Raw genomic sequence first — 22,954 nt, 5'->3', positions numbered from 1 at the left:
GAGATAAATTCAGTGTCAAAATAAGGATAGGGCAGAATACCATTTGCAAACATTTCTTTATGAATGAAGAATTTGCCATATAAAAAAAAAAAAAATTAACAATGTACTCTAGGGGTTTATTTCTATCGTCATTATAATAAAACATAATGTCTTTTAAACTGAATGTGTCAAAACTTGCAGAATCAAATATGTAAGAGCGTTGTATTATTTATTATTTAAATATTACTTTCAAGTGACGTTAATGGCGTCCCCGTCGCTCCTGTCCAATCAGAGGCTCCGCCGTGACGCTGTGCCACGCCCCCTCCCTTCTGCACGCGCGAGCGGGAGTCAGGGAGTGAGTGATGCGCGTTGCCACTGCTGCTAATATTGAACACAATCGGCCAGAATGAGTGAAGACGAGCGCATTATCAACAGGTGGTTTTTCGACGTCTGCGTGTTCAAGGCGCTCGAGAGTTTCAGAAATGGAGACTACACGGATTTCGCGAAAATCACCAACGTTATCGAGAGTAAGTGGCGCGAGCGCCGAGTTTGTTTACATCGGCGCGCGCATGTTAGCTTTAGCGCGGAGCTAAAAACACAAACTCCGTCCGAAGTCTGTGAAAGTCCTTTTTTTTTTACAATGACAAATTATTTAATGGAATAAATGTAGTGCTTTGGAATACAGACTTAAGGTTGATCTCTCTTTAAAAAAGCACTCATGAAAGTTTAACAGATTTCTAGAAGTTTGAGTTTACTGTAAAGCGAATGTGCTGTACTAAAGTTGTTTATTCTGTACAAAAACAAAACAATTTGGACAATATTACCATCACAGATATGGATCCTCGAGTCTTCCCAACACTATGTGCTGTGTCAAGATTAGAAACGATATAGTGCAGTGAATTTTGTAATGTGAAATTATATGTTTTCACAGGATGAATATTAAGTGTGTGTAGAGCTGATATGTGTGATGCTGCTCATTTTTATTGTGCACAAAAATTAAGTGATTTTGACCATATTATGATCACAGATTTGGATCCTCCACTGTGTGTTGTGTCAATATTAGATGGTGAATTTTGTAATATGAAACTGGATTGATGTTGAGTGTGTGTGATGCCGGTCATTAATACACATGTCACGTGGTGTTGTCAGGTATGGTGGTGCTGCCCATGGACGGGCGCGGAGACACGGTCCTCAAGCTGCGCTGCATGCAGTTCCTGTCCAGGGTCAACAACGGGGACAAGCTGGGTGAGTGTGTGTGTGTGTGTGTCTCTGATGTGTGTTTCTGGTGCTGACGTGTGTGTGCCTCAGATCTGACGTTCGAGGAGCCGAAGACGCCGCTGGAGTCGGCTCTGGCCGTCCTGGATTCGCTGTGCCGAGAGCTGGACGTCCCGCAGCGAGAGCAGCAGCGCGTGCACAACGCCATCACCGAGATGGTGAGAACGACACACACACACACACACGCCTGTAGTGCAATACACCAATCTCAGATATCCTACACTACTGTGTTTTTAAGCCGTTCGAGCTCAGCTGAATGCGAAAGAGGTCACGCACCAACGTCTACTCTCATGCATGTGTCGCGACACTCTCATGAACGTGTGCTGGAGATTAATATTCTGTAAATAAAGTGGCACATTATGTTGTGCAAACAAAGCACTCGCGTAACTTCATAAAAATGCCCTGGAGTCACATGGATTACTTTATGCCTTTGTGGGGTCTGAAAGTGGTCGTTGCGTAGCCTGTCAATGGAGGGACAGATATAGCTAGTTCATGCGCGTGGGCTTGGTGTGTTCCAGGCTTTACTGTACATTAGGCAAGTGTTAGTTTTGTAACAACCTTATTGCCAGCAAACATAACATCATATTGATATCTTGAAATAACATTATTTCGCTTCTTTGAGCTCTTAAATACGGGATCATGCATGATTACAGCAAGCCTCAGTCGTCTGTTTCTCTGAAGCGATCAGTGACGTGTGTGTGTGTGTGTGTGTGCAGCTCATAGTGGTGTGCATCAGGAGTGGGGAGTTCGAGAAGGCGGAGGAGATCCTGCACAGGCACTTCAGCGCAGCCGCAGACTCAGCTGGGAAGGTGAGGGCCGCTCCTAATGTTACATTTGTTTATTTATACAAGATCCAATAGGTTGTGCGATTATTGTCTAAACAAACATGTTTTCTGTGCTGATGTGGTGTCGACGCGTTCATAAGCAGAGAGCAGTCTGTTTTCTTTCATTTTAGACATTTCAAGCTTTCTGTAGATATATTTCTCAGGTCTGTGAGGCAAGTACGGTACCTTATACGCTGAGTTTCGGTTCATTTTTGAGACGAGCTCCAGTTCACACGCCGGCGCCTCCATGTCCTGATTATATTGTCTGCTATATTTACTTCTTATTTATTAAATCCAGGCAATTGGTTGATGAAACATTGATTAAAATTAAGATGCAATTTATACAAAATCAAATTCACTTTAAAGAAAGGCTTTCTACAAAACAAAACTTAATGAAGTGGTCAACATCATGTCTGACCCACTCCATGTGTCTCCTGATTGTGGAGGAAGTTAAAAAATAACATTATAAAACATTTATTTAAACATAAATATGAAACTAAATGTGTTTGTAAAAGTACAGAGAAATGTCGGAGCGAACGAGCATGTGGGGGAGGGATGCGATTTTCCTAATAATAATCAGATAATTCCCAGCAATCATCGGATATCATTTTAGCTTGAAATGCCCATCCCGTGTGTGTGTGTGTGTGTGTGTGGCAGAAGAAGCTGCTGGCGAGTCTGATCCAGCGGAGGCGCTCGTCACACTCGGTTCTGCAGCTGATCTCCTACAGCGACTTCAAGCAGGACATGCTGGAGTTCATCGAGCGGCTGTACCGCGTGCCCGAGCCCTTCCTCACGCAGGTCTGACTCCTCTTCCTCACCAGCTCCTCAAACGCCACAAGCTCTTTCAGTGGGAAACCACGTCACCACATTCGTTCTTCGGTTGTAGGGGTGTGTGATATATCTCTATCTGATAATATGTCACACACACCCAGCTTGAAGTGTACCGGACCTCTAGACGCTGGTGACTGTGTGTGTTTGCTCTGCAGATGCTGAAGCGCTCTGGACATCTCCGCCCGAGCGCTGAGCCGACGACATCATCATCCTCATCGTCCTCACGGGGGGGGCGGAGCTCCACGCAGAAGCCCAGCACAGCAGCGGCAGAGGATCATGGGTACTAACACATGCTGCACCGCTTCAGCTTCACCCCTGTTCACTGAAATAAAATCAGTTCAAGCTGAATTACTAAAATAATTGAATTACTAGAAAGTTTCCGTAGAAACAATTTATTTAAAAAAATACTATAAATTAAAAGACGTTTATTAAAATGTATTGCACAGCTTTTGACAAGATATGATAAATATGACAGAACAAGATGGGTTATTAATGATCTTTCAGTGCGGATTCTACTTCATTTTGTTGGCGTGAAATAAACAGGTATGGAAATGCAGAAATTAAATAGTGCTAAATATGGTAAAAACAAACTATTATTTGTATTTGAGCGGCTCTAGATGTGTGCAGTGCTATTAAATAACAGAAGACATACGATAGATGGCTATAGAATGAACAGTGAAAGTAACTGGCATTTTAACAGGCTCAATTAAACATGAAAATAACGTAAGGAAACATCTATTTGCTAAACAAATTAAGCCAACTAATATGATTCATATTCATCTGGGAAAAGTGGAATCTGGTGCATCCCTATCTAAATTACTACTAAAAAACTTTAAAAATGTTGCCCTGGCAATTAACTTAAATCAAATATGTAATAAAATTACTAAAACTGGAATAAAAATAAATAAAATCTAAGTAGAAAATTTTAAAAGGAACACAAAAGCATATAACAAAAATAAAGTATTAGTTCAGTTCAGAATTGACTCGCCTCCACGTCGTCCAAGATGTTCATGTCTTTCTTCCTTCAGTGGAAAGGAAATAAGGTTTATTTAAGGAACACACTCCAGGATGTTCTCCATATAGTGACTTGAATGGGGTCCAACTGGTCGAAGGTCCAGATGTGAGTTTCAGTGCAGCTTCAAAGTCTCGACACGATCCCACAAATGCTCATCTTGCACGTCCACGGCTTCATGCATTATGTATTCACGTTGAAAGGTGTGTTCTGGTTCAAAAATGTAAGATAAGGTGAAAAACTCCCTCTCATTTTCTCCTCCTGTTTTTACTTTTTTTGTTTTGTAAATGGCGTTTGTCTTAGTCTTTGCACGTTCTCTTTGTAAACACTAGGTCTGTTCTTCCGCCTACGTCCCGCTTGACCTTTCAACCTGATTATGTAATGTGTGTCGCATCAATGTGCAATACAAGCATTAGTGGTTAAAAAGTAAATAAATATTTTTGTTATAAATGTCGGCTGGTTTGTCTAGATCAGACTCTTATTCCTCGGCTGGATCGTGTTGAGACTTTGAAGCTGCACTGAAACTCACATCTGGACCTTCGACCAGTTGGACCCCATTGAAGTCTCTATATGGAGAAATCCTGGAGTGTGTTCCTCAAATAAACCTTATTTCTTTTCCACTGAAGAAAGAAAGACATGAACATCTTGGATGATGTGGGGGAGAGTAAATGATCAGGAAACTTTACTTGTAAAGTGAAGTGCGCGTGCCCCTGTGTGACGTGAGCCGCGTGTGTGTGTGTGTGTGTGTCAGCGGCGTGTGCTGTGTGAGTCTGCAGAGTGTGCGGCAGGTGTACGGCGAGCTGAGCGAGGAGTGTGGCGTGAGCGTGCCGTTCTCTCGGCTGCTGGAGGAGCTGGAGCTGGAGGCGCAGCAGCAGAGCCGAGAGCCGCCCGGGGACGAGCTGCACCTGGCTCTGTCCGAGACGCCCATGGAGCCGACGCAGAGCCTGAGCGCCCGCGAGCCGCGCGTCACCTTACACCGTTACACCGGCATGACCATATCCCGCCTGGTCACGGAGGAGGACAGCCAGCCCAGCGGAGACGACTCCCAGGACAACCTCTCGCAGAGCAGCGGCTGCGCAGCCCTCCAGAGGTCACCTCAGAGGTCACTGACACGACTGTTCACACCAAAGAGAGCTGGCGCGCTAGTGTGCTAGTCATCGCCATACTCATCCTCATAGTGCTGTGCTTCTCTAAAGGCAAACTGTGTTTTCCAGGCTCATCATCTGCAGTGATCCAGAGTCGGATGATCTTGAGACTGTCAGACGAACATCCTCAGACAACCAGCGTGATGACAGGTTAAATGAAGACTTTTACTGTAGTCGTTATAGCTATCGCCAAAGTTAGCGTTATAGTCATCGTCATAGTGGTTGTTTTAGCTATCATTATATTTATCGTTATTGTCATCGTCATAGTGTTATAGTGGTTGTTATAGCTATCAATATAGTTATCGCTAAAGTTATCGTTATATTCATCGTCATAGTGTTATAGTGGTTGTTATAGCTATCATTATAGTTATCGCTAAAGTTATCGTTATATTCATCGTCATAGTGTTATATTTGTTGATAGCTATCAATATAGTTATCGCTAAAGTTATCGTTATAGTGGTTGTTATAGCTATCAATATAGTTATCGCTAAAGTTATCGTTATATTCATCGTCATAGTGTTATAGTGGTTGTTATAGCTATCATTATAGTTATCGCTAAAGTTATCGTTATATTCATCGTCATAGTGTTATATTTGTTGTTATAGCTATCAATATAGTTATCGCTAAAGTTATCGTTATATTCATCGTCATAGTGTTATATTTGTTGTTATAGCTATCAATATAGTTATCGTTAAAGTTATCGTTATAGTGGTTGTTATAGCTATCAATATAGTTATCGCTAAAGTTATCGTTATATTCATCGTCATAGTGTTATAGTGGTTGTTATAGCTATCATTATAGTTATCGCTAAAGTTATCGTTATATTCATCATCATAGTGTTATAGTGGTTGTTATAGCTATCGTTATAGTTATCGCTAAAGTTATCGTTATATTCATCGTCATAGTGTTATAGTGGTTGTTATAGCTATCATTATAGTTATCGCTAAAGTTATCGTTATATTCATCGTCATAGTGTTATAGTGGTTGTTATAGCTATCATTATAGTTATCGCCAAAGTTATCGTTATATTCATCGTCATAGTGTTATAGTGGTTGTTATAGCTATCATTATAGTTATCGCTAAAGTTATCGTTATATTCATCGTTATAGTGGTTGTTATAGCTATCATTATAGTTATCGCTAAAGTTATCGTTATATTCATCGTTATAGTGGTTGTTATAGCTATCAATATAGTTATCGCTAAAGTTATCGTTATATTCATCGTCATAGTGTTATAGTGGTTGTTATAGCTATCATTATAGTTATCGCCAAAGTTATCGTTATATTCATCGTCATAGTGTTATAGTGGTTGTTATAGCTATCATTATAGTTATCGCTAAAGTTATCGTTATATTCATCGTTATAGTGGTTGTTATAGCTATCATTATAGTTATCGCTAAAGTTATCGTTATATTCATCGTCATAGTGTTATAGTGGTTGTTATAGCTATCAATATAGTTATCGCTAAAGTTATCGTTATATTCATCGTCATAGTGTTATAGTGGTTGTTATAGCTATCATTATAGTTATCGCCAAAGTTATCGTTATATTCATCGTCATAGTGTTATAGTGGTTGTTATAGCTATCATTATAGTTATCGCTAAAGTTATCGTTATATTCATCGTTATAGTGGTTGTTATAGCTATCATTATAGTTATCGCTAAAGTTATCGTTATATTCATCGTCATAGTGTTATAGTGGTTGTTATAGCTATCAATATAGTTATCGCTAAAGTTATCGTTATAGTGGTTGTTATAGCTATCAATATAGTTATCGCCAAAGTTATCATTATATTTATCATCATAGTGTTATAGCGGTTGTAATAGCTATCATTATAGTTATCGCTAAAGTTATCGTTATTGTCCTAGTGTTTTAATTATTGCTATAGCTAGAATTATAGTTTTCGGTAAAGCTACCGTCATAGTATTAAATGATTATGAACAATAATGGGCCTCCCATCTCATGTTATCCCTCAGTTTTGAACGCTTCTCTAAAGGCAGACTGTGTGTTCCAGGCTCATCATCCGCAGTGATCCAGAGTCGGAGGATCTCGAGACTGTCAGACGAACATCCTCAGACAACCAGCGTGATGACAGGTTAAATGAAGACTTTACTATACTCGTTAAATCGCTAAAGTTATCGTTATTCGTTCGGGTCACATGACGTCACTGTAGCTTTGCGCCGCCATCTTTACGACCGACGGTCCCAGTAATGTTTTATTCTATACCAGAAGAAAAGGATAGAAGAAAGAAGTGGTTAGCTGTCATTCGAAGAGATCATATTGTATCATGCCTCATCTCTCTGTGCGCACACATCCGAGCCGAAGCGTGCAGCCATAGACCCCTATACAGCGCACGAGTGATGAACTGAGCTCTGTTTCCTGTCTGAATGGACAAATACACTCAACATTGTGTTTAAATGTCCGTTTTGGAGAGTATCCACGTAAAATGTGTTGGTTATGTCTTAAACAGAGTTGTCATCCAGTCTCTTAGAGAGAGAGAGAGAGAGAGAGAGAGAGAGAGAGAGAGAGAGAGAGAGAGAGAGAGAGAGAGAGAGAGAGAGAGAGAGAGAGAGAGAGAGAGAGAGAGAGAGAGAGAGAGAGAGAGAGAGAGGCCGGAAAAATGATCGAGCTCATTTTTTTTATCGTGCGATTAATTGATTTATTGACTATCGCGACAGGCCTAATCCAGATTAATGACAGCTAGCCGTGAGCCGGGGCTAGCTAACAACTCGCTTCCTAGTCAGAGCAAACTACCAACATAATCATACATTTATAAAAAAAAATTATAATACCTACAATTTCCCGTGATTAAATATAAATGCTTGGTGGCCAGGTGCCGCAGTTTTACGTCTTTTACCCATCCAGCCGCAGCATATTGATAAGCATCGGTACTCTTGAAAGCCTTCAAGCGATCCCCACTGTATGGGAGGGGTTATGCACAAGATCATGGAAGGCAAAGTGGGGCAGATAATAATGGACAAAAGAAAACTGGGGGTAACAAATAAGGATCGGAGCCTAAAATTAAACTTTTCTCCAGGTATCTCTGTCTCTCTCTCTCATTCAAATGGGCAGTTTGGGCGGCCGTACCGGGGCGAGATCGGGCATAAATATGGCGGTGTTCTATTCGGTAGTGACGTAGGTGGCATCTATGAATAGTCATCGTCATAGTGTTGTCCTTCTCTAAAGGCAGACTGTGTGTTCCAGGCTCATCATCCGCAGTGATCCAGAGTCGGAGGATCTCGAGACTGTCAGACGAACATCCTCAGACAACCAGCGTGATGACAGGTGAAATGAAGACTTTACTATAGTCGTTATAGCTATCGTTATAGTTATCGCTAAAGTTATCGTTATAGTCATAGTGGTCTGTTTGTTTGCTACACCTGTTCACCTGAGTTCAGTGGGGCTTTGACAGAAAGAGGGAGTGAGCCTGGGAGCGAACACTTTCTGTTGGCCGCACTCACACAGCACTTTTATGACTTGGTAACTGCAGTACCAGTTGCACTTTTACGTGCAAGTGTAATAAATGAGTGAACTTGGATCGTTGAGTGGAACTGAGTTTCTGCGCGTCGCAGTGTTTTCAGTCTCTCAGTGTTTAGTCCCTCGCGGCTGCAAATTTTGTCGTTATAGTCATCGTCATAGTGTTAAAGTGGTTGTTATAGCTATCAATATAGTTATCGCTAAAGTTATCGTTATATTCATCATCATAGTGTTAAAGTGGTTGTTATAGCTATCAATATAGTTATCGCTAAAGTTATCGTTATATTCATCATCATAGTGTTAAAGTGGTTGTTATAGCTATCAATATAGTTATCGCTAAAGTTATCGTTATATTCATCATCATAGTGTTAAAGTGGTTGTTTTAGCTGTCATTATAGTTATCGCTAAAGTTATCGTTATAGGCATCGTCATAGTGTTATAGTTGTTGTTTTAGCTATCATTATAGTTATCGCTAAAGTTAGCGTTATAGTCATCCTCATAGTGTTGTCCTTCTCTAAAGGCAGACTGTGTTTTCCAGGCTCATCATCCGCAGTGATCCAGAGTCGGAGGATCTCGAGACTGTCAGACGAACATCCACAGACAACCAGCGTGATGACAGGTGAAATGAAGACTTTTACTGTAGTCGTTATAGCTATCGCCAAAGTTAGCGTTATAGTCATCGTCATAGTGGTTGTTTTAGCTATCATTATATTTATCGTTATTGTCATCGTCATAGTGTTATAGTGGGTGTTATAGCTATCATTATAGTTATCGCTAAAGTTATCGTTATAGTCATCCTCATAGTGTTATAGTGGTTGTTTTAGCTATCATTATATTTATCGTTATTGTCATCGTCATAGTGTTATAGTGGGTGTTATAGCTATCATTATAGTTATCGCTAAAGTTATCGTTATAGTCATCCTCATAGTGTTGTCCTTCTCTAAAGGCAAACTGTGTGTTCCAGGCTCATCATCCGCAGTGATCCAGAGTCGGAGGATCTCGAGACTGTCAGACGAACATCCACAGACAACCAGCGTGATGACAGGTGAAATGAAGACTTTACTATAGTCGGTATAGCTATCATTATACTTATCGCTAAAGTAATCGTTATAGTTGTCGTTATAGCTATCAATATAGTCATCGTCATAGTGTTATATGTAAGCCATAAGGTACGAGAGGCTGTGCTGTATGGTGAATAAGTAACGGCTCGATGTGAAGCGGAGTAACCCCTTCAGCCGTGACTTATTCACCATACAGCACTTGCCTCGAGTACCTTATTGCTTTTATAAAACGGTTACCACACAATACAAATATTAAAGTAAAACAAAAATGTATTAGTGCAACTTTCATGAAGTAAAATCACTAAAAGCCTTCCTTCCGCTAGAAAAGAAATAGTCCCTGACCGTGAGCAGCAACAACGTTCCAGTGTGTAATATGCAGGAAAGCTCAAATAAACACAACATAGGAACCGCAGTGATGCGCAGTGATAAATAGAGCCGTTGGGTGAAGCGGTCATAGCCGTTTTTTATCGTGAATAAAGCACAGCTATTGACCAATCAGAATCAAGGATTGGAACTAACCGTTTTATAGTTGTCGCTATAGCTATAGATAGTGTTCGGTAGGGACGCACCGATACCAGGATGGGTATCAGGCCCGATACTGAGCTCATGTACTCGTAAAAATGCTCCGATACCAACAACCGACACCAGGCAGCGTGTGAACACTTGTAGCACATAGCTGTGGTGCGCCAGCTGATAAGAGAAACCGCGCAGTGGATTGAGCGCTAGCTGGTCGAGCGCATCACTTTTTTACAGATGTCAGTGGAAAGTTTGTAGTTCAGGCGGATGTCAATGTCAAAGATAGTAAAACGAGGCCTGATCGTTCACTCCGCACGAGTTATTTGGATTAAAACTAAGTCTGATGCATGGTTCCCTACATTATTACAGGACGTGTGCAGGTCAAGAAGTTTCATGAACACCAACGTACAAAGCGAATACTGAATGTAAACTCTGTCAGTAATTACTCTCCCTCATGCTGTTCAACCCCGAAAGACTTTCGTTCATCTTCAGAACACAAATGAAGATATTTGTGATTAAATCTGAGAGCTGGATCACTCCTCCATAGGCTTCTTAAGGGATTGAAACTGGCCGGCCCAGAAAAGCTATTAAAGACATTGTTAAAATAGTCCGAGTGACTACAGTGGCTCAACCTTAAGTTTATCAAGCGACGAGAATACTAAAATAACGACTTTATTCAACTCTTCATTTCCTTCTCTGTGGGCCTCGAGTGAGTTTGCGTAGTGTAACTGCGCAGCGCTTCTGTGCGTCACACACACACACACACATGACCAGCGTCGGCCAATAGTGAGCCTGCGTGTGACGTACACCACAGAAGCGCTGCGCTGTTACACTACGCGAACTCACTCGAGGCCCACAGAGAAGGAAATTAATAATTTTTTTGCGCACAAAAAGTATTCTCGTCTGAAGTTTCAGTCCCTTAGAAGCCTATGGAGGAGATCCAGCTCTCAGATCAGTTTCGGCTGAACTAACCCTTTAAAGGGATAGTTCGGCCAAAAATGATATTTAAACCATGCATTACTCACGTCGATCGTTGCCGGAAGTCAGATATTTTCATTTATAAAGTTTTAAATATGTATATTTTTATGACAAAACCGCACGGATTACCCTCAGAAGGCCTTCGTTTACCCCCCTGGAGCCGGATGGATTACTTCTGTGAAGGATGTATGCACATTTTGGGACATGAAGGAGGAGGACCCCATTGCTTCACATTATATCCACTGAAGGGTCTAAGACATTTTCTAAAATAACTGAAAATGTGTTCGTCTGAAACAAGATTGACATATGCATCTCGAACGGCTTGAGGGTGAGTAATGCATGTGTTAAATATCATTTTCGGCTGAACTATCCCTTTAAGGGGCAGCAGTCTTATAACCCTCGGCTGTGTTTTAATGCTAATCAAACTAAGCACACATACATCACTCACTGCTCTTGACTAAATAGGCTACCTTTTAAACTTTACAAAAAGATCCATATATATTTTATTTATTCAGTAATGGATATGCAGTGTTTTTTTTTCCACATTTGATTGATTACTGTAGTTTTTGTAGTATCAAATTTGGAATAAAGAATTGGTGTCCAAACATGAGTCCTGCTGGAGCTGCCATAAACATGTGATCCGCTGTTAAATGAAAGATCACAGTGACAGTAACAGAAGCTCATATTTTAGCAGGCTTAATTAAGCATGAACTGAAGGAAAGATTTATTTGATGAACAAATTAAGCCAAATAATATGATTAATATTATTTTAAAAATCACAAATGCAGTGAAAATACAGGTATGGGTTTTACGGTATCGGACTCGTTCTGGAAAAGTGGTATCGGTGCGTCTCTAGTTTTCGGTATAGCTAGCATCATGGTGCTATATATATATCTCTCAGTTTTGAACGCTTCTCTAAAGGCAGACTGTGTGTTCCAGGCTCATCATCCGCAGTGATCCAGAGTCGGAGGATCTCGAGACTGTCAGACGAACATCCTCAGACAACCAGCGTGATGACAGGTGAAATAAAGACTTTTACTAGCAGTGCTTCAGATCGCCGTATGATTCAAGTCATGTGGTCCTGTAATATCAGCTGACTGTAGTGTGTGTGTGTGTGTGTGTGTGCCAGTGAATCCGCGAGTGTGTCGAAGGTGTGTTCAGCGGCTCAGCGCTCGACCCACAGGTGCGTCTGTTCACTGCTCTCCTGTCACACATCATTTACACAAATATTAGAAATAATAATAAAAGTAAAAAAAAAAAAAAAAAATTTTAATTGACAGGAATATACTGGAAAATATTCGATTCGAACAGTCATGAAACCCCTGGAAAAGTTTTTTGGGGAAAAAAATAATTTTGGAAATTTGTTACACAAATGTCTTTATCATAGAATACATGTTTAATTGATAAAATCGGCTGCACAAATAAATTTGAGCATGCATTTTCCTTCTGCTTGTACAGGTGTACATAGACTTTCATGAAACATTTGCCTCAAATATATATTTATATGAACCCTGGTTTATATGCTTACATTCTGGCAGTGTTGTGAACACCTAATATCATTTACATCGTATAAGATTCTGTTTTAATTATTATTTAATTAAGATTTAATTATTTAGCACAGAAGTATTCTTGTGTATGTGTTATGTCCAGTAGCTGACTGTAGTGTGTGTGTGTGTGTGTGTGTAGTAGTGGTGAATCGCGCTCGACTCCGTCTGTCAGACGCTCGGGGAAGGGAACACACAACAGCCGCAGGTGTGAACACGTTACATCATCTCTGAACCCATGATGCACTGCTATCGGATGAACATGATCCCTCTGGAGGCTTCTATGTGATTCCCATAGTGCTCGTGTAAACGGCTGATGTGATGCGGTGTGTGTGTTCTCCTCAGGGTCGTTGTGTCCAGTGATGAGGAGTGTGAGGATCCTCCGTCTGACAGACACACAGCCGGACAGGAGCCGCATGACAGCAGGTGCATTCAGAACACACACACACACACACACACACACACACACACACACACACACACACACACACACACACACACACACACACACACACACACACACACACACAAAGTGCCCAAGCAACATTGCTCAAAAAGTTGCCCTGTGTATCATCACCTTCACACTCACACACTCACGTACTCTCTCACTCTCTCACACACACACACACACACAGACACACTCATACGCTCACACACCCACTCTTACACACACACACACTCTCTCACACACACTGTACTCATTTGATGCTCTCTAAGGCATGCTAGAGATGTAGCTGACAGCGTTCACCGATAACTGTGATGCTGAAAACACAGGATCTCCAGCTGATGATCTCAAACTGTGAAACACACACTCTCTCACTCAGTCACTCACACACACTCTCTCACACAGCGCATTATAAAACTCAACGCACACCAAATGCTAAGCAATCAACAGGAAAACCGAATTCCTCTAAAAAAGGACCAAACAAGGTTTTTTTGATAAGTATTTGTACTTCACTGTTGTAAAAGCACCGTACACACACACACACACACACAGCATATGAGGATGTTGAACTAAAGTTGCTTCTCGTCCTCCGCTACGCTTCTGAAGTGCTGAAGTCAAGCTTTCTGGCTCGAACTCGCCGCCTTTGAAGAGAAGGATTGACATGTACAGATGCAGAGTGCAGTGCTAATGTGTGTTTGGGTGTGTTCTTATTGCCTATCACCTAGACAGTGCTTGCCTGTAACTCAGTGTGTGTGTGTGTGTGTGTGTGTGTGTGTGTGTTTCTCAGTGACCCAGAGTGTCTGTTGGAGGAGCGTGCAGCGCCCCAGAGCTCGACTCCTGCGCGCCACAGCAGAGCCGCTCGGAGCAATCACAGGTGTGTGTGTGTGTGTGTGTGTGTGTGTTTCTCAGTGACCCAGAGTGTGTGTTTCTCAGTGACCCAGAGTGTGTGTTTCTCAGTGACCCAGAGTGTGTGTTTCTCAGTGACCCAGAGTGTGTGTTTCTCAGTGACCCAGAGTGTGTGTTTCTCAGTGACCCAGAGTGTGTGTTTCTCAGTGACCCAGAGTGTGTGTTGGAGGAGCGTGCAGCGCCCCAGAGCTCGACTCCTGCGCGCCACAGCAGAGCCGCTCGGAGCAATCACAGGTGTGTGTGTGTGTGTGTGTGTGTGTGTGTGTGTTTCTCAGTGACCCAGAGTGTGTGTTTCTCAGTGACCCAGAGTGTGTGTTTCTCAGTGACCCAGAGTGTGTGTTTCTCAGTGACCCAGAGTGTGTGTTGCTCAGTGACCCAGAGTGTGTGTTTCTCAGTGACCCAGAGTGTGTGTTTCTCAGTGACCCAGAGTGTGTGTTTCTCAGTGACCCAGAGTGTGTGTTTCTCAGTGACCCAGAGTGTGTGTTTCTCAGTGACCCAGAGTGTGTGTTTCTCAGTGACCCAGAGTGTGTGTTTCTCAGTGACCCAGAGTGTGTGTTTCTCAGTGACCCAGAGTGTGTGTTTCTCAGTGACCCAGAGTGTGTGTTTCTCAGTGACCCAGAGTGTGTGTTTCTCAGTGACCCAGAGTGTGTGTTTCTCAGTGACCCAGAGTGTGTGTTTCTCAGTGACCCAGAGTGTGTGTTTCTCAGTGACCCAGAGTGTGTGTTTCTCAGTGACCCAGAGTGTGTGTTTCTCAGTGACCCAGAGTGTGTGTTTCTCAGTGACCCAGAGTGTGTGTTTCTCAGTGACCCAGAGTGTGTGTTTGTCAGTGACCCAGAGTGTGTGTTTCTCAGTGACCCAGAGTGTGTGTTTCTCAGTGACCCAGAGTGTGTGTTTCTCAGTGACCCAGAGTGTGTGTTTCTCAGTGACCCAGAGTGTGTGTTTCTCAGTGACCCAGAGTGTGTGTTTCTCAGTGACCCAAAATGTGTGTGTTTCTCAGTGACCCAAAATGTGTGTGTTTCTCAGTGACCCAGAGTGTGTGTTTCTCAGTGACCCAGAGTGTGTGTTTCTCAGTGACCCAGAGTGTGTGTTTCTCAGTGACCCAGAGTGTGTGTTTCTCAGTGACCCAGAGTGTGTGTTTCTCAGTGACCCAGAGTGTGTGTTTCTCAGTGAACCAAAGTGTGTGTTTCTCAGTGACCCAGAGTGTGTGTTTCTCAGTGACCCAGAGTGTGTGTTTCTCAGTGACCCAGAGTGTGTGTTTCTCAGTGACCCAGAGTGTGTGTTTCTCAGTGACCCAGAGTGTGTGTTTGTTAGTGACCCAGAGTGTGTGTTTCTCAGTGACCCAGAGTGTGTGTTTCTCAGTGACCCAGAGTGTGTGTTTCTCAGTGACCCAGAGTGTGTGTTTCTCAGTGACCCAGAGTGTGTGTTTCTCAGTGACCCAGAGTGTGTGTTTCTCAGTGACCCAGAGTGTGTGTTTCTCAGTGACCCAGAGTGTGTGTTTCTCAGTGACCCAGAGTGTGTGTTTCTCAGTGACCCAGAGTGTGTGTTTCTCAGTGACCCAGAGTGTGTGTTTCTCAGTGACCCAGAGTGTGTGTTTCTCAGTGACCCAGAGTGTGTGTTTCTCAGTGACCCAGAGTGTGTTTCTCAGTGACCCAGAGTGTGTGTTTGTTAGTGACCCAGAGTGTGTGTTTCTCAGTGACCCAGAGTGTGTGTTGCTCAGTGACCCAGAGTGTGTGTTTCTCAGTGACCCAGAGTGTGTGTTTCTCAGTGACCCAGAGTGTGTGTTTCTCAGTGACCCAGAGTTTGTGTTTCTCAGTGACCCAGAGTGTGTGTTTCTCAGTGACCCAGAGTGTGTGTTTCTCAGTGACCCAGAGTGTGTGTTTCTCAGTGACCCAGAGTGTGTGTTTCTCAGTGACCCAGAGTGTGTGTTTGTTAGTGACCCAGAGTGTGTGTTTGTCAGTGACCCAGAGTGTGTGTTTGTCAGTGACCCAGAGTGTGTGTTTGTCAGTGACCCAGAGTGTGTGTTTGTCAGTGACCCAGAGTGTGAGTTTCTCAGTGACCCAGAGTGTGTGTTTCTCAGTGACCCAGAGTGTGTGTTTCTCAGTGACCCAGAGTGTGTGTTTCTCAGTGACCCAGAGTGTGTGTTTCTCAGTGACCCAGAGTGTGTGTTTCTCAGTGACCCAGAGTGTGTGTTTCTCAGTGACCCAGAGTGTGTGTTTGTTAGTGACCCAGAGTGTGTGTTTCTCAGTGACCCAGAGTGTGTGTTGCTCAGTGACCCAGAGTGTGTGTTGCTCAGTGACCCAGAGTGTGTGTTTCTCAGTGACCCAGAGTGTGTGTTTCTCAGTGACCCAGAGTGTGTGTTGCTCAGTGACCCAGAGTGTGTGTTTCTCAGTGACCCAGAGTGTGTGTTTCTCAGTGACCCAGAGTGTGTGTTTCTCAGTGTTTCTCAGTGACCCAGAGTGTGTGTTTCTCAGTGACCCAGAGTGTGTGTTGCTCAGTGACCCAGAGTGTGTGTTTCTCAGTGACCCAGAGTGTGTGTTTCTCAGTGACCCAGAGTGTGTGTTTCTCAGTGACCCAGAGTGTGTGTTTCTCAGTGACCCAGAGTGTGTGTTTCTCAGTGACCCAGAGTGTGTGTTTCTCAGTGACCCAGAGTGTGTGTTTCTCAGTGACCCAGAGTGTGTGTTTCTCAGTGACCCAGAGTGTGTGTTTCTCAGTGACCCAGAGTGTGTGTTGGAGGAGCGTGCAGCGCCCCAGAGCTCGAGTCCTGCGCGCCACAGCAGAGCCGCTCGGAGCAATCACAGGTGTGTGTGTGTGTGTGTGTTAGGGTGGACATTTCTCACAAACATATGGGCTCATAAATATCTAATATTCGTTTATTTAAATGACGTTTTTTCAGTTTTTGTCACTGTTTCTGATCAAGCTTACGATATATCTTTAGGTTTTCTTTGAGTGGAAACCATTAAACAATGTGTGTAAACAAAAAATATAAAGAACACGAGCATTTAAGCTCAAGCAGCGCTAGCGCTAATAAAGCAGGCCGCGCCACCTATCACACAGAACACACATATACACTCGTCAGCCTATGATTATCGCCGTGTTTGTGTTGTTTCACGTGTTCATGTTGAGGAAGCCAGTAACATCCCCATGCTCGAGTGAGAGACACACACACACACACACACACACACACACACAACGGTGTGCGAAGAGAAGTTTGTGTTCTCTGTTGTTAAACTCCCTCGACGACACCTAAAGGAAGCGTCTCGATCAAATTGCTATCTGAGAAGGATCATAATAAGGGTGATAAGGTTTAGATTTCATGGTGGTGATAGTATTATAATAACTCAGTTTTATTCATTACTTTGATTAAAAGTAATTCCCTTTTGTAATATAATTTAGTAAGATCATTTTCATCGAAGTACTTCCACACTCCAGAGGCAGAGACGACATCATGTGATCACAGAGAGTGAGCTTGATCACACGCTCCACAGCGCCGCCCAGTGCATTGAGTTATAACTGCGAGTTAGTGTTGGGGTTCATCATGCGTTACGGCCAGTGAAGCCGCGGACTGAAATTCAAGCAGTATTTCTATTTTTCTAATAGTAATTAATAATGCACCTCCCTAGTTCACATCATCATCAGACCCGCCACGAGGAGAGAGCTAGAGCTTAGATCGGGCCCAAGAAATCCAGCCCGAGGCGACACATTAACTATAACTATGAGCCCGATTTAAACCCGGACACTTTTTAACACGTGGGTCATTATTATAACTGACGTTCTCAACTTTCTCTGTTACTTTCTCCCGCCCGCAAACAGACTTTATTCTGCACCTCCAAATACTTTCAGGTTAGGCTACGTGTCGCCACCACACACATCAGCATATCAATTATGTGTTATTAAAGCATTAACACACAAACCACTGTTATAACAGAAAAGCATAGGCTACTGCGTGTGCGGTCTGGCATGACTTCCTCGCGATCTCACACACATCTGTTATTATCACTGAAGCTGACTGCACAATGATCTTTCATAATATACACACTTTGTTTGTCATAACAAATCTAAGCTCTAGCGAGAGTGTGTGTGTGTGTGTGTGTGTGTTAGACTGACGGCTGTGTTCCTCCTGTGTGCAGTGAGTCTGAGGTTCACAGCACTCGCCCGCAGGTGTGTGTGTGTGTGTGTGTGTGTGTGTGTGTGTGTGTGTGTGTGTGTGTGTGTGTGTGTGTGTGTGTGTGTGTGTGTGTGTGTGTGTGTGTGTGTGTTAGACTGACTGCTGTGTTCCTCCTGTGTGCAGTGAGTCTGAGGTTCACAGCACTCGCCCGCAGGTGTGTGTGTGTGTGTGTGTGTGTGTGTGACGGCTGTGTTCCTCCTGTGTGCAGTGAGTCTGAGGTTCACAGCACTCGCCCGCAGGTGTGTGTGTGTGTGTGTGTGTGTGTGTGACAGCTGTGTTCCTCCTGTGTGCAGTGAGTCTGAGGTTCACAGCACTCGCCCGCAGGTGTGTGTGTGTGTGTGTGTGACGGCTGTGTTCCTCCTGTGTGCAGTGAGTCTGAGGTTCACAGCACTCGCCCGCAGGTGTGTGTGTGTGTGTGTGTGTGTGTGTGACGGCTGTGTTCCTCCTGTGTGCAGTGAGTCTGAGGTTCACAGCACTCGCCCGCAGGTGTGTGTGTGTGTGTGTGTGTGACGGCTGTGTTCCTCCTGTGTGCAGTGAGTCTGAGGTTCACAGCACTCGCCCGCAGGTGTGTGTGTGTGTGTGTGTGTGACGGCTGTGTTCCTCCTGTGTGCAGTGAGTCTGAGGTTCACAGCACTCGCCCGCAGGTGTGTGTGTGTGTGTGTGTGTGTGTGTGACGGCTGTGTTCCTCCTGTGTGCAGTGAGTCTGAGGTTCACAGCACTCGCCCGCAGGTGTGTGTGTGTGTGTGTGTGACGGCTGTGTTCCTCCTGTGTGCAGTGAGTCTGAGGTTCACAGCACTCGCCCGCAGGTGTGTGTGTGTGTGTGTGTGTGTGTGTGACGGCTGTGTTCCTCCTGTGTGCAGTGAGTCTGAGGTTCACAGCACTCGCCCGCAGGTGTGTGTGTGTGTGTGTGTGTGACGGCTGTGTTCCTCCTGTGTGCAGTGAGTCTGAGGTTCACAGCACTCGCCCGCAGGTGTGTGTGTGTGTGTGTGTGTGACGGCTGTGTTCCTCCTGTGTGCAGTGAGTCTGAGGTTCACAGCACTCGCCCGCAGGTGTGTGTGTGTGTGTGTGTGTGACGGCTGTGTTCCTCCTGTGTGCAGTGAGTCTGAGGTTCACAGCACTCGCCCGCAGGTGTGTGTGTGTGTGTGTGTGACGGCTGTGTTCCTCCTGTGTGCAGTGAGTCTGAGGTTCACAGCACTCGCCCGCAGGTGTGTGTGTGTGTGTGTGTGTGTGTGTGACGGCTGTGTTCCTCCTGTGTGCAGTGAGTCTGAGGTTCACAGCACTCGCCCGCAGGTGTGTGTGTGTGTGTGTGTGTGACGGCTGTGTTCCTCCTGTGTGCAGTGAGTCTGAGGTTCACAGCACTCGCCCGCAGGTGTGTGTGTGTGTGTGTGTGTGACGGCTGTGTTCCTCCTGTGTGCAGTGAGTCTGAGGTTCACAGCACTCGCCCGCAGGTGTGTGTGTGTGTGTGTGTGTGACGGCTGTGTTCCTCCTGTGTGCAGTGAGTCTGAGGTTCACAGCACTCGCCCGCAGGTGTGTGTGTGTGTGTGTGTGTGACGGCTGTGTTCCTCCTGTGTGCAGTGAGTCTGAGGTTCACAGCACTCGCCCGCAGGTGCGCAGCTCTCCAGCCGACAGCCGCTCGTCGTCCTCAGGGAAGCGCAGCGCCAAGAGGTGAGTGTGTGTGTGTGAGAGTGTGTGTGTGAGAGTGTGTGTGTGAGTGTGAACACACACTGACTGACGATGTGTCTCTCAGGGCCCGATGGCAGGACGCGTCAGGGATTCAGGAGGACTGGAGTGACGAGGAGTCTCTGTTCAGCGGCGCTTCAGGTGCACACACACACACACACACATACACACACACACACACACACACACACACACACACAGCTGTAGGGCCGGACATGAGAAATTGAAATGATTTTTTAATGATACTTTGAAACCGCCAGTATGAGTCGTTGAATCATCCACTCAACCGATTCGCTCAAAAGGCCGATTCTTGTATTGATGAATGAATCACTGATTTATTCCGGAATGAACTCTTTTGTTTGCACAATACTGTTTCTGAAATATAACTCCCAGTATGAACTGTTGTGCAGAGTCAATATCTCATCAGCAGTCGTGCTGACAGCACACTTACCCGTGTGGTTCTGCTTGACTGCATTTCCCCTTCATATATGGATCATCACACACACAGCTTGTGTTTCGGACTGAATTATACCTGATCATATCCCTCTGTGTATCATCACGAATCACGAAGTTAGGATTGGCGGTGCATATGTCACACACACTCACGTTTCTGCTTCACGTTTGTGTCTGCAGGTCCGTCCCACAAGAAGAAGTACACCAGGAAGGTGCGTGTGTGCGTGTGTGCGTGTGTGTGTGTGTGTGTGTGTGTGTGTGTGTGTGTGTGTGGGCTTGTCCCATCAGATACTTGCGCTGTTTAATGTGTTTGAGATGTAGTGTTGTCCTCGGTGCATAACGCACTATATTCTTCATCTGTAAATGTCAGAAACTTGATTTGAGTGAATGTCCGCTAAACTTCGGTGATGTCCGTGAACGCGGGCCGCTGTGCGAAACACAGAATTACTGCACTCCAATCAGGACTCTAGAGAGAGACCAAAATTACTCCTAGGTTTTTCCTAACATCCCCGCTCGCATCTCCACGAACGAGGCGCTTGTTCTCCTGGTGGATCATATCGTGGTGTAAGCCAATCGGAGACAGAGGTGGGGCGGGGCTTTGCCTCTGATTGGCTGTGAAAGTCCGTGAGAAAGTCCAGAATCTGTCAGTAAATGTGTCCGAGTGCCGATGTTTTGCTCATATGTGACAGATTGGATGTGTTCCATGATAAATATCACACTGCGTCGTCGACTAGCTCTCTCCGAATCTGGACACGCTGGTGGGATAGCATAACACTGCGGTTACTCTTGTCTTTTCCAGGTGTGTGTGGACAACATGCTCCTCGTTAAAGCCGCCACGATCTCATGGAAGTGTGTGTCTATAGCACGAGTTTTATTTCTCACGCCAAAAATAGTTTTTTTCTCACGCAACAACTATTTTTGTCGTATAAATGGCAGGAGAAATGAATCGTGCTATAGACACACACTTCCATGAGATCGTGTTGTACGTTCCCACAGTCCTGAGATCTCTCTCGCTGCTCGCTGAACCCCTTTAAGCATGCGCGATGTTTCAGATCTCTGGCTAGTGTAAACACATGACTCGGATATGGGTCACAATTTAAACAACGTGTGAACGGACGGTCCAAAGAAAACGTATAAAGGCAAGAAATCAGCATTGGGCATCAAGACCTGCAGTGTAAACGAGGCCACGGCCATCAGCAAACGCAGGAGAACAGACGACGAATGAACAGAAATAGACAGAGTTTTCTTTGAGAGAAGTAGGCCTGTTCCCACACACACTCCCGGTCAGCGCTCCGACAACAGCCAGAGAAGAGCGCAGATCTGTTCAGGGAAGAGCTTTAAACAGCAGCACTTTCTATTTCTACTTTCAAATGTTTCATTTTGCTTAAAATGTTTTAGTTTGGCAGCTCAGTGAAGCACTTGAAACTTTTTTTTATTTTTAAAAAACGATTTTTATTTGTATATACAGTATAATTGTGCTACAAATGAAGAAAAAAAACACCTTATTCTTGTTTAAAATCATTTACATAATATATATGAATGCATATGGAGTGTGATAAAAAGTTGACCTTAAAAATTATATTGCCATTCATCCAAAATGATATGATGTTTTGGCCATATCGCCCAGCCTGAACACAAACTTGTGAAAATGCTGCCTTGTGGAGTATCACCGTAAACACAGTGGCTTATGTCTTAAGTGAGATTAAACATGAGTGAGATGAGGTGCATGTGTAAATACAGGATCCGTGAAGCTCTTAAAGGGACAGGCGCCTAATATCCCTGCCGCCGTCCGTTATTACAGGCTAGTCAAACTAAAGACAGACTTAATCTATAATTATACACTGAAGATCGATTCATATCTCTGTACCTGAACATCGAGTTTAGACCTACATTTATTTGTGCTATTCCTTGATTTAACAATATTTACAATGTATATGAGTTAGGCTAGCAGTTTTTGGTGTCATAACCTTATTTATTAAGGTTATATGGATCAAAAACAACTAAAATAATAACTAGATGTATTTATTACTTTTTTGTGTTGGGGCCAATGACAATTTTGGCAGGGCAAGTAAACATTTCAACCACAGTAGGAAAAGCCCGGTTACGCTTTATTTGAATGTGTCATTATTACAGTGTAGTTATACATTTAAGAACTGAGTAATATTAATTAATAACATGTGCTTACTATAGGGTTAGGTTTGGTTGCATGTAATTATGCATCATTTACATATGTAACAAGGCCACTGTAATATAGTGTTCCCAAAAGCCCTCATCTGTGTGTGTGTGTGTGTGTGTCAGCTGTGGACGGTGCAGGAGTCGGACTGGCTGAAGGAGGGCGTGCGGCGCTTCGGCGCGGGACACTGGGAGCCGATCCGCTCCGCCTTCCCCTTCACGGGCCGCTCCGCCTGCAACCTGAAGGACCGCTGGAGGACCATGGTCAAGCTCAAGATGGTGTGACACACACACACACGCCCGATCACCTGCTTTTTATACCCATGTTCTTGTTCACAAACTGTTTTATAGCACCGTATGTGTGTGAGTGTGTGTGTGTGAGAGAGGTTTTGGTTCCTTATTAAATGTTCGTTATTTTGGAGCAAGGGCTGCTGTCGTCATTCCACACACACACACACACACCTGGACTCACACACTATCAGATCAGTAGAG

General features: G+C 44.1%; 1 protein-coding gene across 1 annotated transcript; it reads left to right on the top strand.

Annotated features, from left to right (window-relative positions):
- Positions 1-336: 336 nt before the first annotated feature.
- On the top strand, positions 337-22,883 carry terfa (telomeric repeat binding factor a). The gene is made up of 21 exons (XM_056235179.1): positions 337-506; positions 1,129-1,224; positions 1,288-1,412; positions 1,971-2,063; positions 2,736-2,876; positions 3,065-3,189; positions 4,673-5,023; positions 5,136-5,216; positions 7,080-7,160; positions 8,270-8,350; positions 9,081-9,161; positions 9,507-9,587; positions 12,037-12,117; positions 12,227-12,280; positions 12,784-12,849; positions 12,987-13,067; positions 14,140-14,226; positions 19,733-19,822; positions 19,905-19,978; positions 20,471-20,502; positions 22,589-22,883. Exons 1-21 carry the CDS (start codon positions 386-388, stop codon positions 22,745-22,747), a joined length of 2,181 nt encoding a protein of 726 aa, XP_056091154.1. The 5' UTR covers positions 337-385; the 3' UTR covers positions 22,748-22,883.
- Positions 22,884-22,954: the final 71 nt, after the last annotated feature.

This window comes from Rhinichthys klamathensis, unplaced genomic scaffold (genome assembly GCF_029890125.1).
Source record: "Rhinichthys klamathensis goyatoka isolate OS25496 unplaced genomic scaffold, OSU_Roscu_1.1 h1tg000018l_1, whole genome shotgun sequence".
Classification (NCBI taxonomy): Eukaryota; Metazoa; Chordata; class Actinopteri; order Cypriniformes; family Leuciscidae; genus Rhinichthys; species Rhinichthys klamathensis.
This window is presented reverse-complemented; position numbering and strand designations above follow the sequence as displayed.

Bases quoted from the DNA above. Each gene is read 5' to 3' on its own strand.
- terfa (XM_056235179.1), top strand. From the start codon at position 386: ATGAGTGAAGACGAGCGCATTATCAACAGGTGGTTTTTCGACGTCTGC. The intron at 12,118-12,226 runs GTGAAATAAAGA...TGTGTGTGCCAG, and splicing joins GACAACCAGCGTGATGACAG to TGAATCCGCGAGTGTGTCGA. The intron at 19,823-19,904 runs GTGAGTGTGTGT...TGTGTCTCTCAG, and splicing joins GGGAAGCGCAGCGCCAAGAG to GGCCCGATGGCAGGACGCGT.